The following is a 13,594-nucleotide window of genomic DNA, read 5'->3' as shown; positions in this document are numbered from 1 at the left end:
CTTCCCATCCATGGACAAACCAAATCCAACCCTACCCAGTTTTTACAAGATCAGTCAAGATCAACTAAAAACACCTGCCCTAATCCCCGTGGAACTTATTAGAGTCCTCTAAACAAACAGTTTGGGGACCGGTCGGATTTTTAGTTCGCGGGCCCAGCCAGGTAAAGTTTTTAAACGAAATCTTTCGTGCGCACAAGAAGAGCAGGCTAAAAAGCGACCGGCTTTGTGAAGCGCTGGGCGTTCGTCTTGAATGAATCCCGCTTCCCGCCATTCCCGGGAGCGGCCTGCCGATGGCCCCAGAGAGCAAAGCGCCAATCTCAAAAGCCGGCCACCCGCCGCTCATTGAGAAGAAAGTCCCGGAGCAGCGTTGCTTCGCTCGCCTCACTGAGCTCAGCTCTCGCTTCGCGCCGGGTCGCCCGCTCCGCTCCTTGCGGCTGAGGCGATGGAAGGAGATTCGGGCCGAGGCGCTTCCGAGGAAGTTTTGCTCTCGGGCGTCTTTCGCCTCGTCCCTTCTCTGAAGGTGAACTGTGCCCTGAGCCTCACAAGCGGCTCGGAGCTGCTGGTGCGCCGGCTGGACTCGGCCGGCCGGAGCAGCAACGCGGGCAGCGCGCTGAGCCTCTCCACTTGCGTGGGCTGCTACGCTTTCCAAAGCAGGAGCGCCTCGAAGCAGCCGGCGGCCGCCTACTTCTGCGTCGTTTGCTACCCTTTCAAGAAGGGCTGGTGGTACCGCGGAGAATCTCGGCAGAAGGTAGCGAAGACCTTTTGCGTCTTGGCGTCGCAGGACGCCGAAGAGAACCGGCACGTTGCCGAGACCTGGGTGAGGGCGATCCGAGAGCTCTCGGCCCCCCATCTGGAAGGTGAGCGAATCGGGCAAGGCAGACGGGGTGTTAGAGTCGGAGGTTCTCTCCAGCTCGCCTTGCCTTGCGCCGGTCGACAACGCGCATCTTTAGCTGAGGCGGTTGGGTTCACGTAACAGGCGAATCCCAAAGGCAGCAGCTTGCTCGTTCGAGCCCTCGGCGGCTGGGAGAAATCCGGCCAACCTGATCTGTAAAGCAAGTTTGGTGTGCTTGTGCGAGGCCAGCGAGAGGGGGTTGATAGTCATTTATGGTTGAACTAATTTTGATTACAAGGGTTGTGAGAATACCACCTGAATATTTTTTATCCAATTGTATTCGGTTGGGTTTGTTCCCTCGAGTGCCTAAAACTGCAACCCCATCACAGGACTTGGGGTAAAAATCTTGCCTCAACCTGGATAAAAGAGACAGGATGGCCCTTAATTTTTCTCCAAATGGATAAAGCAAGGTCTAGATTTTTTTAAAAAAGTATATAAAATTGCTAAAAAAGTGTTAATTGACTTTGAAAACTATCTCACTCATGTCCAAAGGTGCTTTTTCAAAAGGCAATTGGACTTCTGGGTTTTTTTTTTCTCTTGAAAATGTTTTGCTTCTCATCCAAGCATCTTCAGGCATTTTCAGGAGAAACAAACACACAAAAAGTCCAGTTGCCTTTTGAAAAAGCACTTTTGGGACAACCAATGACCTGGATGACGTTCATCCAATTCATGGGGAGGGGAGAAGAGAGGTAGGTCCAATACTCCAGTACTACTTTAGCCAAGGATATCTAAAACAAGCCTATTTTTAATTAACTTTCATAAGTAATGTGGCATATTTCGCACATTACGAAATACTAAGGATGCTTCCAGAGAAAAGTTTGTGTGTGTACTACTTGGTACATATGGGATTTAAGGCTGGAACAAAGATATGTTTTATATTTGCAGTTTTCACATGTGTTCCTAACTTTTATTCATTTTTTTAAAACTCCCCCCCCCCCCAATTCTTTAAGATATCATAAGAGCCATCTGTTTGGAAGCGTCTGTATTTGGAAAGAGTCTTCCAATATGGAGGTTCATAGTCAATATGTAAATGAGTGAATGTGCCAATGACATAACGTGTACATTTCTGAGTGTGAAGGCAGGATAAATATGCATGCAGCAGCATGTAGATACACATTATGGTCATATGTACATGCTCTGAAAAAAAAATCCTAGGTATCACTTAAATTGATTTGAGTTTTGAAACTTAAGTGATCTGTGTAGCATGGCCTTGTGTGAGTTAGAAGTAAATCCCATTGATCATGTGATATATTAACACTTGCATACTGGGAGTAAATTCCAAATTACAATGAGTACCCATATATAATAACAGCCTCTTGCAAGGCATTGAAATAAGTCCTGGTTGTTTCCCCAGGCATTTGAGTCAAGGGGTAGATGAGGTCTACCACTATTGTTGCTCAATAAAGTTAACGGTTTATCTTTAGGCATTGGAGATGGGTGGGGTAATGTTTGATGTATTTGTTTTAACTTCCGTTAAGCCAACCAGAGTTATTTTGTGAGTGATAGGCAGCTTTATCTATACTACTAAAACTCTTGTTCCTATAACCTTTAACTGGGCAAAATGGTGCTTCATGGGGCAAATTTTTTTAATCAAGATACTTCAAGTGGGCTAATTTACAGAATGCACCCAAAATCTGGAACCCATGACTCCCATGGAATTAAAATTTGGCAAATTTTCTAAAACATTTATGACATAAATATTAATACAGAAAGTTTAAAAAAAATCCCGTCGTTAACTCCTGATGTTATACAATTTAACGTGCAGTATTTTCAAGACAACAATATCTCCCTGAATTTTTAAGAATGTTTCCAGTGAAAGCAGTACATTAGAAGGTCTCCCATTGTTTGAAAGCATTGAGAAATCTGACATGGGTACTGTATACCTCTAAAATTATGACCCAATGGGTCAGGGGTATTTTGATAGATAATATGAATAAATAAATTTGGGGTTGTTGCCTTACTCTTAAGAACATACCGGTACACTTAAGGGGACTATGTTTCGGTTGAAGTAATATCTGTTGACTCAAGATCAGTTGGATTCACATCTAACTAAACTGTACAGGATAGCACCTTAAATGTCATTTTATATGATGTATGAATGTGATGCAAGAAAACAAGAACAGTAATTCAGGTACAGATGTACAGTTATAGGGTAAAGCTGATATTAAACCACACATCATATCCTTGGCCGCTATACAGCTTCAGAATGGGAGCTCCCACTTGCTAGAGTGAAAATACATGAGTGTAGGACTTGTCATTGTCTGGGGTGCAGTCCACTTAATACCAAAGCTTGGCATTGGGTAAATAAAAGCATTCAGGGCTGTATGTTCATTTATTTAGATTTAGGAGATGTATCTTTGGCAAGGATTAAATAGATTCTACTGATCTGATCTTATTCCAAGAATCTGTTTCACCAGGAGTAACAATGGGATAAGATAAATGGATGAACACACAGTGGGAAGAAAACTCCTGTTCCAAGTTTTTAGAGCTATTATTACAGTTCCATTCTTCCGTTAACCTAGAATATGTTGCTGTTATGTGCATCATTGTCTAGTTATTTTGATGATAACAAGGAAGCTTGTATGTGGTTTGAATCACCCCCGAAAGCAGTGAAAGATCAAATTCTTTTCCAAGACATTTATTACACTGAAGGTTATAACAATAGTTCTTTATTTCAGCTGTTCTGTGGGTCCTTTTGCTAGTTCTTTTCAAAGCATCTCCTTGGGGAATTGTGCTACACACATCATACAAAAGTAGCCAAGTTAGGCAGCGGAAAGTTAAAATGAAGAGCTCCACTAGGTGGGTTTCACAGTGGCTGTAATGATGTGCTTTTTCATTGCCACTAAATCCCATTCCATTATGGATCTATGTGACACACCTGAGCTGCTTTTGAGTTTGTGTTACTTTTTAAGAATGGAGCCGTTTTCAAATATGGAGAGCTCTGTAACTGAGTGGCAAGCTCAGCCTTCTGTAGTTAATTTTTCAGACTATACTTGTTCAGTGAATGGATTGGTACCATTGTTTTTTTTTTTAAAAAAAAACATTCATCAGAATTAACAAAAGTGACTTTTAAAAAGTGCTACTGCTGTTTTAAGAAAGAATCCACTCCTAGAAATTAATATGATTTTCAAAGTGGTGGCACCATTCTTTTTCTTTCTTTTTTACAAGCATGTGTGGGAGCCTGAAAAGATCAGGCTGTATTGAAAATAGGAGAGAGAAGTTGCACTCACAGGATGCATGGAACATTTTTCCTGAATCAGTTTTGAAGCATGCACACAACCCTTAAAAGTAGGAGCATTTGCCTTCCTATATTCCCTGCAATTATCTTTCTGTTTGCTATTTTGCAAACAAATGCTGAGCACTGTCACTCTTGCAAGGCTTCTTTCTCGTTAAGTAGAAACACAGGAAACCACTTTCTGTTCAAGCTGATGGTCTGCTTGGTTTTGCCTGTGGAAGCCACATGAACTTGGAGTCTGATAGATGCCCAGGGGTGGCTCCTTGGTTCAAGGCTCACATATGGACTTGTGATGAATGCCTTACTCAGACTCCTTCCTCCGCAGCATGCGTGCTGGTCATTTGTGAAGTTGCTGTGTAATATAAGCAAACACATTCCAGAACCAGAAAGATTTCAAAACCTTGCGGTTGCTTGTCTACATCGTCAGTATGGTGACTCAGCAATTTTTTTAGCCATCACCATGAAACTCAACAGACAGATGAAGAAAAAGGGGGTGGGGGAACCGATTTGAGTTTGCTAATTGAAGAATGAAAAGTCCTGTTTGTTAAACCAGTCTTGTTTCACTTTAATTGTTTTCCAGGAAGAAGGAATCCTGCTGCTTTCCCCTCTGCAAGAGGTCATTGGGGGTGGGGGGGTGGGAGCGTTTTTTCAGAAGGGAAACGGGGAGGGGTGTGTGAGAAACAGCCAGAGGCAGTTGCTGCTGACTCTCTGCTCAGAATTTTGCTGCGTAAAAGCAGTTTGTGAACTGCTGCTTCATTGGCTATTGTGGTTAGACAGTCTGTTTACAACGCATGCCCTCGCAGTGACTTGCTCTGGAAAGCGTCTTGCTGCCCTTGTGACCCAGAGAGAAGGGACTGGGGACTATAAGGCAGTCATAAAAGTCAAGATGGCAATCCTGTCCTGATCCATATGGGGGACAGGGCTTTGATCACATGTTTGTGGACTCGATCTTGATGCTTTGATCGTCTCCCTGAGGATATTGTTAGTAGAGGGTTAGGATTAGGGGATAGGGGACAGGGGACAGGGTTTTGGCCACATGTTTGTGGACTTGATCTTACAGTTTTGATCGTCTCCCTGAGGATATTGTTAGTAGAGAGCAGCATACCGTATGCTATTCTCCTTCCATTAGTGGTTAGCATATTTTTTTTTTGGTTTGTTTCTACAAGTTTTCTGTCCTTAATCAGATCTGCAAAAAGTCTGGGTGGTTTTCAGGAAGGAATGAGTTGCTGAGGAGAAAGCAAGGTCAATAACCTCTATCGTTTGTGTTTGTGTGGAAACCAAATTGATATGTTGGTGTCAAAAACTAGAGTGACAACCGCTCACCTCCATAGACCCAAAACTGAAAGCTTAAATCAAAGAAGAGGACATGGGAAAACTTCCTACAAATGGGGTCTTTTTGAAAAATAGGATTCTTTTGAAGCACTCTATCCCATTCCCTTGCAAACCTGTAAATTACATAGCATTCTTTCTACTTTTAATACTAAGCTGTGCCATTACTTAATATATTGAATGACTCCTCTCATCCGGGACATCAGCTCTTTGAACTATCGAGAAGGAGATTTAGGGTATTAAGAACAAGGACGACCAGATTTAAGAACAGTTTTTATCCAAGTGCAGTTTTGAGTTTGAATGCAGGGTCATAAGATTTTTGTGGAATTAAATGGCTGAGAGTAATGGGGTATTTACATTTTTAAATTGCATAGAGATGATTGTATGGTTGGTTGTGTTTAGTTTAATTTTTTTCTTTTTAGTGGTGTTTGTCCAGTTTTTACTTTGTGGAAGAGCACCTCATTTCGTTGCACCGCTTGCGAGTGTAATGACAAATAAATTCTTATGTCTTATGCCATTACTCCTCTGCCTAATATTTGGGACAGGATCCTGGTGTGCACCGAGGGGGTGCATCAGTATCATTTTCTGATGTAATATATTTAGCTGAGAAGAGAATTGCTCAAACAAGTGCCTATTACTGGTTCGTTTTTATGGTATTGTATATTGTATATGAAGGAATGAAAGCAGAGCTGTATGACTCTAATGGGAAGAGATAAACAAAATATGTCAAATGTTACTTTAATTACTGAAGGATTGCAACTTTAGGAGCCTGCCTTCTGGTTGTCTAAAGCAGTGGCCGTCAACCGGTGGGCTGTGGGCCACCGGTGGTCCATGAGAAAATTTTGGTGGTCCACAGAGAAATGTCCCCACCAAAGCAATTAATCCAGGTTGCACGGGAACACAAGGCTGTGCCACCCACATGGCCCACCCACCCACTGGCCCCCACCCTTCAGCCGAGTGCAAACCTTACCTTGAGTAGAGCCACGCGAGCTGGAACTGGAAGGTAAGACCAATGTTGGGATAGGGAAATCCGCCCCGGTATGGCTTGCTGACGTTGGTGGGAAAGTCGGTCCCATATTCCAGAGCTGCAGTAGTCATAGGATGACCCTTAGGTCATCCCAGAGCAGCTGCTCCTCCACCTGGATGCACCGGCCTGCCACGGATGAGCTGCTCCGGGATGATCAAAGGGCCATTCTTGTGACTGCTGCAGCTCTGGAATATGGGACTGGCCCATGGTGGGGTTGGAAATCTCTGCTGTAGGGGCTGGCACGTGTAATGTGCAAATTTGCGGGTGGTGCAAGATGCAAAAAGCAGCGCAGCGCTTTCCAGCCAAGATGAGGTAATGGTGCTATTGCAGCAAGAGGGGCTGGCGGTACAGGTGGGCTGAAGCTACGATGGAGATGGTTGGAAGGTGCAGGAACACTGCGCTACTTGCATTTGCACGGTGCTCACGCACTTTCCAGGCCGCCTCTCCTGGCCTGGCCTCTTCCTCGATGGCTGCGGGCTGTAGGGACGGCCCAGGGCAGGAAAAGTACTGGCTGGTGGTGGTGGGAGGCAGTGGAGTGGGCAAGTCTGCATTCACCATCCAGTTCAGAGGCGCAGAATGAGGCGGGGGCGGCGGTGTCAGTTTTCTCATCCCTCTTGGCGCTCTGCTCTGCCAAGGGTGGGGCACAGTGCAACGGCCAGGCACCCGGAGCCCTTTCCTCTCCCTCCGACCTGGGCTCGCTACTGGTGGGTGGGGACCTCCTTGGGAGATGCCCTCGCCCCATGGGGAGAACCCAGCACATGCACGTTCCGAGGAGAGGCCTGGAGGGAGGAACCCTTCTCCGCTTGGAAGCGGCGGGAGATACCTGGCAACTCAAACCCAATGCTAATCTTCTCTCAGCTAGTCCTTGAGTATTTGTCTTTACATGAATCCAAACTCCAGCTCCTCTTTAGGACAATGATGGTTTATTCAATATATCAGCAAACAATAAATACTCTAATCAGGCAAGAATGGCTAAAAGCCAGGCAAGGTTAGTGCTGGGTTTGAGTTTGCTCTCTTACCTTTTATTACCATTATCGTGAGACACACCCTACCACACCCAGGGCTATACACAGTTCTAGTTCTGGCCACGCCTACCTATTATCTCTAAATGCTATTAACCCTATAACATGTCTACATCCCTAACCTATTCCAACCCTCACTAACTGATCCCCACCTGGTGCCACCTTCACCATGTGAAGTTAATGCTTAATTACCACCTATATGTGCCCCAACCCCCTCTAACAATATGCACCACATCAATACATGAAAAAAGCAATTTCCAGCCCTGCAGTTGCTTCAGAATCCATCCTGCAACCCCGCAGTTGCTTCAGAATCCATCCCGCAACCCCCACAGTTGTTTCAGAATTCATCCTTCAGCCTGCAGTTGCTTCAGAATCCATCCTGCAGCTCACAACTCTGCTGAGTCATTCTAAAGCAACCTTCAACACTATCGGCTAGCATACAACAGCAACACAGATCCATCGTCAGCAGAGCTAAGGTGATATTCTCCACTGCCATCCGACTTGCTGTGAGGTGTGTTCAGAGCTGATGGGCTCCGTAGCAAACTCAGAGCCCGACACCTGGACCTTAGCCTCGGGGAGTCCTGTTATATGGAGGCCGAAGAGGAGGGAGATATTGCCTGGTTATTAGGAGCCCATCTTCCTTGGTGCTCTTTTGGTCTGGGCATCTGACCTTCACTGCCGGCTTGTTACGGGACTGACGGGAACTCCGGATTGGGTTGAGCTGAGCGCCTTGGAAGCCCCATCGTTTGCCTCGTTGCTGTTTGTGTAGGTAAGAGCTCAAGCTTTTCTGGGTTCAATGCCCCCCCCCCCCCTTTGGTCATCCCAGAGCAGCTCATCCATGGCAGGCCGGTGCACAGGCCAATCCTGTGACTACTGCAGCTGTGGAATATGGGACCGACTTTCCTACCAATGTCAGCAAGCCACCGTCAGTCAAAATTCATATTAGTGGTCCGTGGGATTTGAAATTATGAGTTTGGTGGTCCCTGAGGTCCAAAAGGTTGGCGACCCTTGGTCTAAAACCTTTTGCTAGGCTGAATGGTAATCAACCCAACAGAAAAAGTCAGGAAAAGAAGATAGGGAGTAAAGAGTAAAAATAGTGTTAGTATGAGATAGGATTGGTATGATTAAGTATCGATATGATGAGGTTATGCCTTCCACTTTTGTGCCATTGAAAGATAAATTTAAAGCAGAAGTACTTTGGACAGTAGCCAATTTAATTTCAGATTCTCTCCAAATGTTCCTTTGTAACTGTCTTGGAATTTGGGTCTTCATCTATTGCAGCAACATTAATCTAAAAAACTAGCATTTGATATGCACTGGACATTAAAACTAAAACAGATTCACCCATATAAGTAACACTGTGACTAATGTGATAGCTAGCTACAAAGATGGAGAGCCAGAATATTGCCAGCACTTGTGAATTGAGTCCAAAGAGAAATTTTATCTGAGCATTGACTTTAGAACGGAGCCTAGACTGGACAGACGAAACCAATATGAATGCAATATGGAGTGTGACATTTCTTATGAAGATCAATATATTCAAATTACTTGCTAGATATTCTATGATCAGATCTGTATCTTGGCAGTTCTTGGTATGATCCTTTTGTGGGATTTGGGTCTGTTGAAAGTGATTGTTTCCCTATTATAAACAAGGAGTATGTAATAAGAAAACACTCCAGAATTTCATTACATAAAAATAACCCCACTGATATCTAAAATAACACCTTTCTTATAGTATTACCTTCTTGGTATGCTTTGCATACATTATTCAGTGTGACATCTGCCACTTGCACACACTGTATATATCAGACATTTGCACCTTTAGTGTGTTTGGAGAGATAAGGAAAGTGTCAGAGTGTTATTGGGAGCATGCACTTAAAGAAAAAAAGCAGAATGAAAAGTGAATTATACTTCCAATTAGAAAAACAAAGTGAATAGAACAATTTTCTAGATATGGCCACCTCAGACCTCAAGAGGCTATTTAAACAATTTCCAGTAGCAAAAATGATGCTTCCTCCAACACTGAAAATAACTAGCTGTTTAGACAAAGTCATTTCCTCCCACACAAATGAACCCAGTAGGTAAATTCGAGTATTCACTTGAAATCCCAGGATGAATCAGAATTTGTGGATATTTAGATCCAGAATCATTTGGGTTGCAGATTCTGTGTGCCATAATCAGCGTTCGTGTATAGAAGCGAATGAGTGAACAACCTGGGAGGACAAGATTACCTCATTATCAGTAATTTCTTGTTGGTGCTTCAGAAACCAGTGGCTCAGCAAATGCCAGGAAAGAGGCTATGATCCCGCTTATGCTCTGCTGCAGGAGGACACACTTACCCATATGTTTCCTGACCTTTGTTTTCTGGGTGGAGAAACTGACTCCTTGCCACACCTCCCGTGTGATATAGGGAACGAGATAGAAAGCTTGCAAGCCAGGTTGGTTTCTGGCTGGAGGTGGCTTGTGAATACCACGGATTATGGTGTGGCAGAGCTGGCTGCCCTGTGTAAATGGGCTTGCTGGTGTTTTGTGAAACAGAGATTCCAAAAGAACCTGCCCAGACTCTTTAATGCTCTTAGTGTTGGGTGGAGGGCCTGCAATGCCTAACAGGAAAAACAAAGAGCAAGAATGCATTTTTATCTCTTGATGCCAATCCTCAGCGGAGGAGGCTTGTCACAGAGAGCAAAGTCTGGTTCACAGTAAACCAGTATGTGGCGTGTTGGTTACGATTTTGTTATTTGTGTGAACCCAGCCAATTGTGGCTTATTCAGTGAATCATAGCCATACAAATCAAGGCCTAGTGAAAGGTGAGTCCCTTTATTAATACATCTTTGAAATGGTCCGTAGGAACCATAGGGCTGATTAGTGGTTCAATAATCATTTCTCTGACAAGGCTGTGCTGCTAAAGGGATGAGCATATTATGCAGTTAGATTTTCTCAAGCAGAGAGTTGATTTTCCTTCAAAGTCACATCACTTTTTTCCTGTTTATGAAAGAATGCAGCTAAGGCCCTATTTAAATATCAGCCACCTCTGTATTGTTACAAATAAGAGCAGGATCTCTGCTCTCCTTTCTCAGGGGATCCCCTCTTGCAACTATGTCTCGGTCATTGGGAGGGGTTCAATGTGGAAAAAAATGACTCAGCAGTTTTGACTTCTTGCAAATCAGCAGGTCTCTGCTTTCAGAGACATGACAAATTTTCTTTGGGTTCTTTTTTTCCTTCTTCTCTGCATCATGCAGCGCTGAATCATAGCTACAGGATTTCGCCACCGCAAAATCATCTGGCCAAAATAAGCCAAGTTTATTCTCTATATTTTTTCCCCATGTTTCAGAAATAAGCATTGGAACAGTGGGTGGGTTGATGATTGAAATCCAATGTATCTGAAGAACATAGTGTTAAGGAAAGTTTGAAGTACATGAACAAAGACAAGAATGCCACAAAAGGTTAGACATTCAGATGCAGTCATGTAGTGACCCAAGACTTACGACCAAAATTGTGGGCTCAATTACAGTTGTAAGCTGACAACTGCTTGTACACATAAAGCACTTATGCAAAAGGAGTGGGCTACATCAGTGGTCCCCAATCTTTCTGGCTCCGCAGACTGTTGCTGGCGGTGCGGGGCAGAGGGGGGTGGTTTTATGCGCTCGCCTGCCATTTACACAGCCTGGCTCCCAACGAGCCATGGCCCAGGACTTGCAGGAGTGCCAGAAATCTCCTCTTCCTCGGCTGGCCTGTGAAACTGCCTGCCACTTTGTTAGACGGAGGGAAAACAAGGATCACCCTGTGAGGAAAACTGCACCCCAGCTTCAATCTTGGGATGTCCCCAAGGGCCTATCCCTCCGGGGAGAAAGAGGGCTACTGCACATGCTTCCCCCGCTTCCAGCCAAACATACCTTGCCAGAAAGCATCTGAGTTCCCTCCCTCACTCTTCCCTCATTCGACATTGCCATTAAGAGGCTTCAAATTTTGGCCTCAGTTCCAAAGCAGCCAATTGCCACTCGCCTGTCAGGACTTTCCGGTGTCCAATTGCGTACAGTGGTACAATTGGACAGAGAGCCAGTTTGGTGTAGTGGTTAAGGTGCTGACGTAGAAATAAAGAGTTTGTGAGTTCTAATCTCGCCTTAGGCACAAAAGCTAGCCGGTGATTTGGGGCCAGTCACTCTCTGTCAGCCCAACCTACCACAGTGTTGTTGCTGTGGGGAAAATAGGAAGAGTATTATATAAATTCATTGTCTTGAGTTACTTATAAAATAAGAAAGGCGGGATAAAAATCTAATATAAACACACACACACACACACACACACACACACACACACACACACACACACACAGAGTGGCCAGAGGGAGGTGGGGAAAAAATCAGGGCTCCATGCAACCTACAGGTTTCTGGGAAGTGTAGTTGGAAGACATTATGGGACTGAAATGGCTATAATTTCCCCAAATTACATTCCCATGGAACTCATGGCCCAGGTATTCTGTAAATTAGCCCATCAGAGTTACCTTGGTTCAATGACTGTTGCCCTGTATCTTCCAATTCTCCCAATTTGAAGGTTACAATCAAACAAGAATTTTAACAGTGTATAAAAATATTAACAGTAACCCAGTAACAAAGGGCAGAATTACCAAGTTCTGAATCATGATCTGAAACCTGAAGAGCAAGATAGGAAAGACTAACCTGCTTTTTCAAGGAAGTTCTTGCAAAACACAGGTCGTTATCCTTTCTGCAAAATATTTTCAACTGGGAGTAAGTACTTTGCCCATTGAATCAGGTCTCTAATGGGATTTTTCACAGTTGGATCTAGATCAAAAACCTCTTGTCAACTCATATGACAAACTAGTCTATTTTCTCATTATGACTGCAAACTTCCAGCTGACAAAATCCAGGTACCTGAACAGGGGTTATTTATCTTGTGTACCTTGTCCACCCACAGTCCTGGGCGACTCCTAAAATTATCTCTTGAGTAGCTGGCAGTCTCCCATGATGTAATTGGGTTGTCAAAATTTAGCATTGTGGCTTTCCACTGGAATGCAGTGGTTTCCTGGCATTTTTAGAAGAATAATGCACAGGTTGTGGAGGAGTTACATCCTAGATCATTGACCTGGCACTGGCCATTTTTTTGCCTTTCCCTCGGATTCTTACTCCCATCCACTTTGGAAGTATCCTCTCAAACACCAAATTCGTGGAGCTCAGAACTGAAGAAGCTTCTTGGATGAGAAGCGAAACGTCTTCAAGGAAAAACAAAGCCCAGCTGCCGTTTGAAAAAGCACCTTTGGGACAACCATGAACTGAATGACTGAGAATCTCCATAGACACTTGGGGCTGAAAGATTGTCCACCAACTGGCGAAGGCTAATGATAAGGGGAACTCAGAGTCCACCTTAAACTAAGACAGCAACCCCCAGTTCAGGGACATCTAGAAATTTTGGACCACATTCCTAGAAAGTTTGTCTAGTGTGCAGGTGTCTCCAACTTGAGATTTTGTGGACTTCAACTCCCAGAATTCCTCAGCTAGCCATGTCTAGTGGTAAAGGGGAGTTTTGTGAATGGGTGTAGAGAAGTACAGAGATGACCTTAGAAAAGGAATGTGGAGATAATTAGCAAAACATAAACTGAGTCCAGGAAAATCTGAAAAAAATTTAACTCAGCTCCGCCTTAATTCTCTTTGCTATAAGAGGGAGGGAAGGTGAAATGTTGTCGGGCTTTCAAAGTTTTGTTATTATAGCCTGTATTAACAGAATTCAACCCTAAATTTGTAGCGTCAGTCCTGATCTTCCTCAAAGGGCTGACACTAGTTTTCCTCATCATGAAAACCATTTTCTGATCAGGAAGCAGAGGTGGTATTCACCAGGTTCTCGCCAGTTCTGGAGAACCGGTAGTAGAAATTTTGAGTAGATCGGAAAACCAGCAAATACCACCTCTGACTGGAGATTTAACAGTATCCTTCCCCTGCCATGCCCACCAAGCCACACCCATAGAACCGGTAGTAAAAAAATTTGAATCCCTCCACTGTCAGGAAAGCCTTCTGACAACAGCCATCTTTGTATCCCAGATAGATGTCAGAATTCTGAAGATGCTCATCAACTGAGAA

The 13,594-nt window shown here is 44.1% G+C and overlaps 1 protein-coding gene across 1 annotated transcript in view; it reads left to right on the top strand.

Moving 5' to 3' along the window:
- Nucleotides 1–341: 341 nt before the first annotated feature.
- Nucleotides 342–13,594, top strand: part of SPHK1 (sphingosine kinase 1) — a 33,168-nt gene continuing 19,915 nt past the window's right edge. The window contains exon 1 of the mRNA XM_026667257.2: nt 342–857. Within this exon, the coding sequence (XP_026523042.1) occupies nt 443–857 (415 nt within the window). The 5' untranslated portion in view covers nt 342–442. The remainder of the gene's footprint in view (nt 858–13,594) is intronic.

This window comes from Notechis scutatus, chromosome 2 (assembly GCF_049901735.1).
Source record: "Notechis scutatus isolate UNSWTSFEM ecotype Mainland chromosome 2, rNotScu1.2, whole genome shotgun sequence".
Taxonomy (NCBI): domain Eukaryota; kingdom Metazoa; phylum Chordata; class Lepidosauria; order Squamata; family Elapidae; genus Notechis; species Notechis scutatus.
The sequence above is the reverse complement of the archived record's forward strand: the minus strand, read 5'-3'. Positions and strand labels throughout refer to the sequence as shown.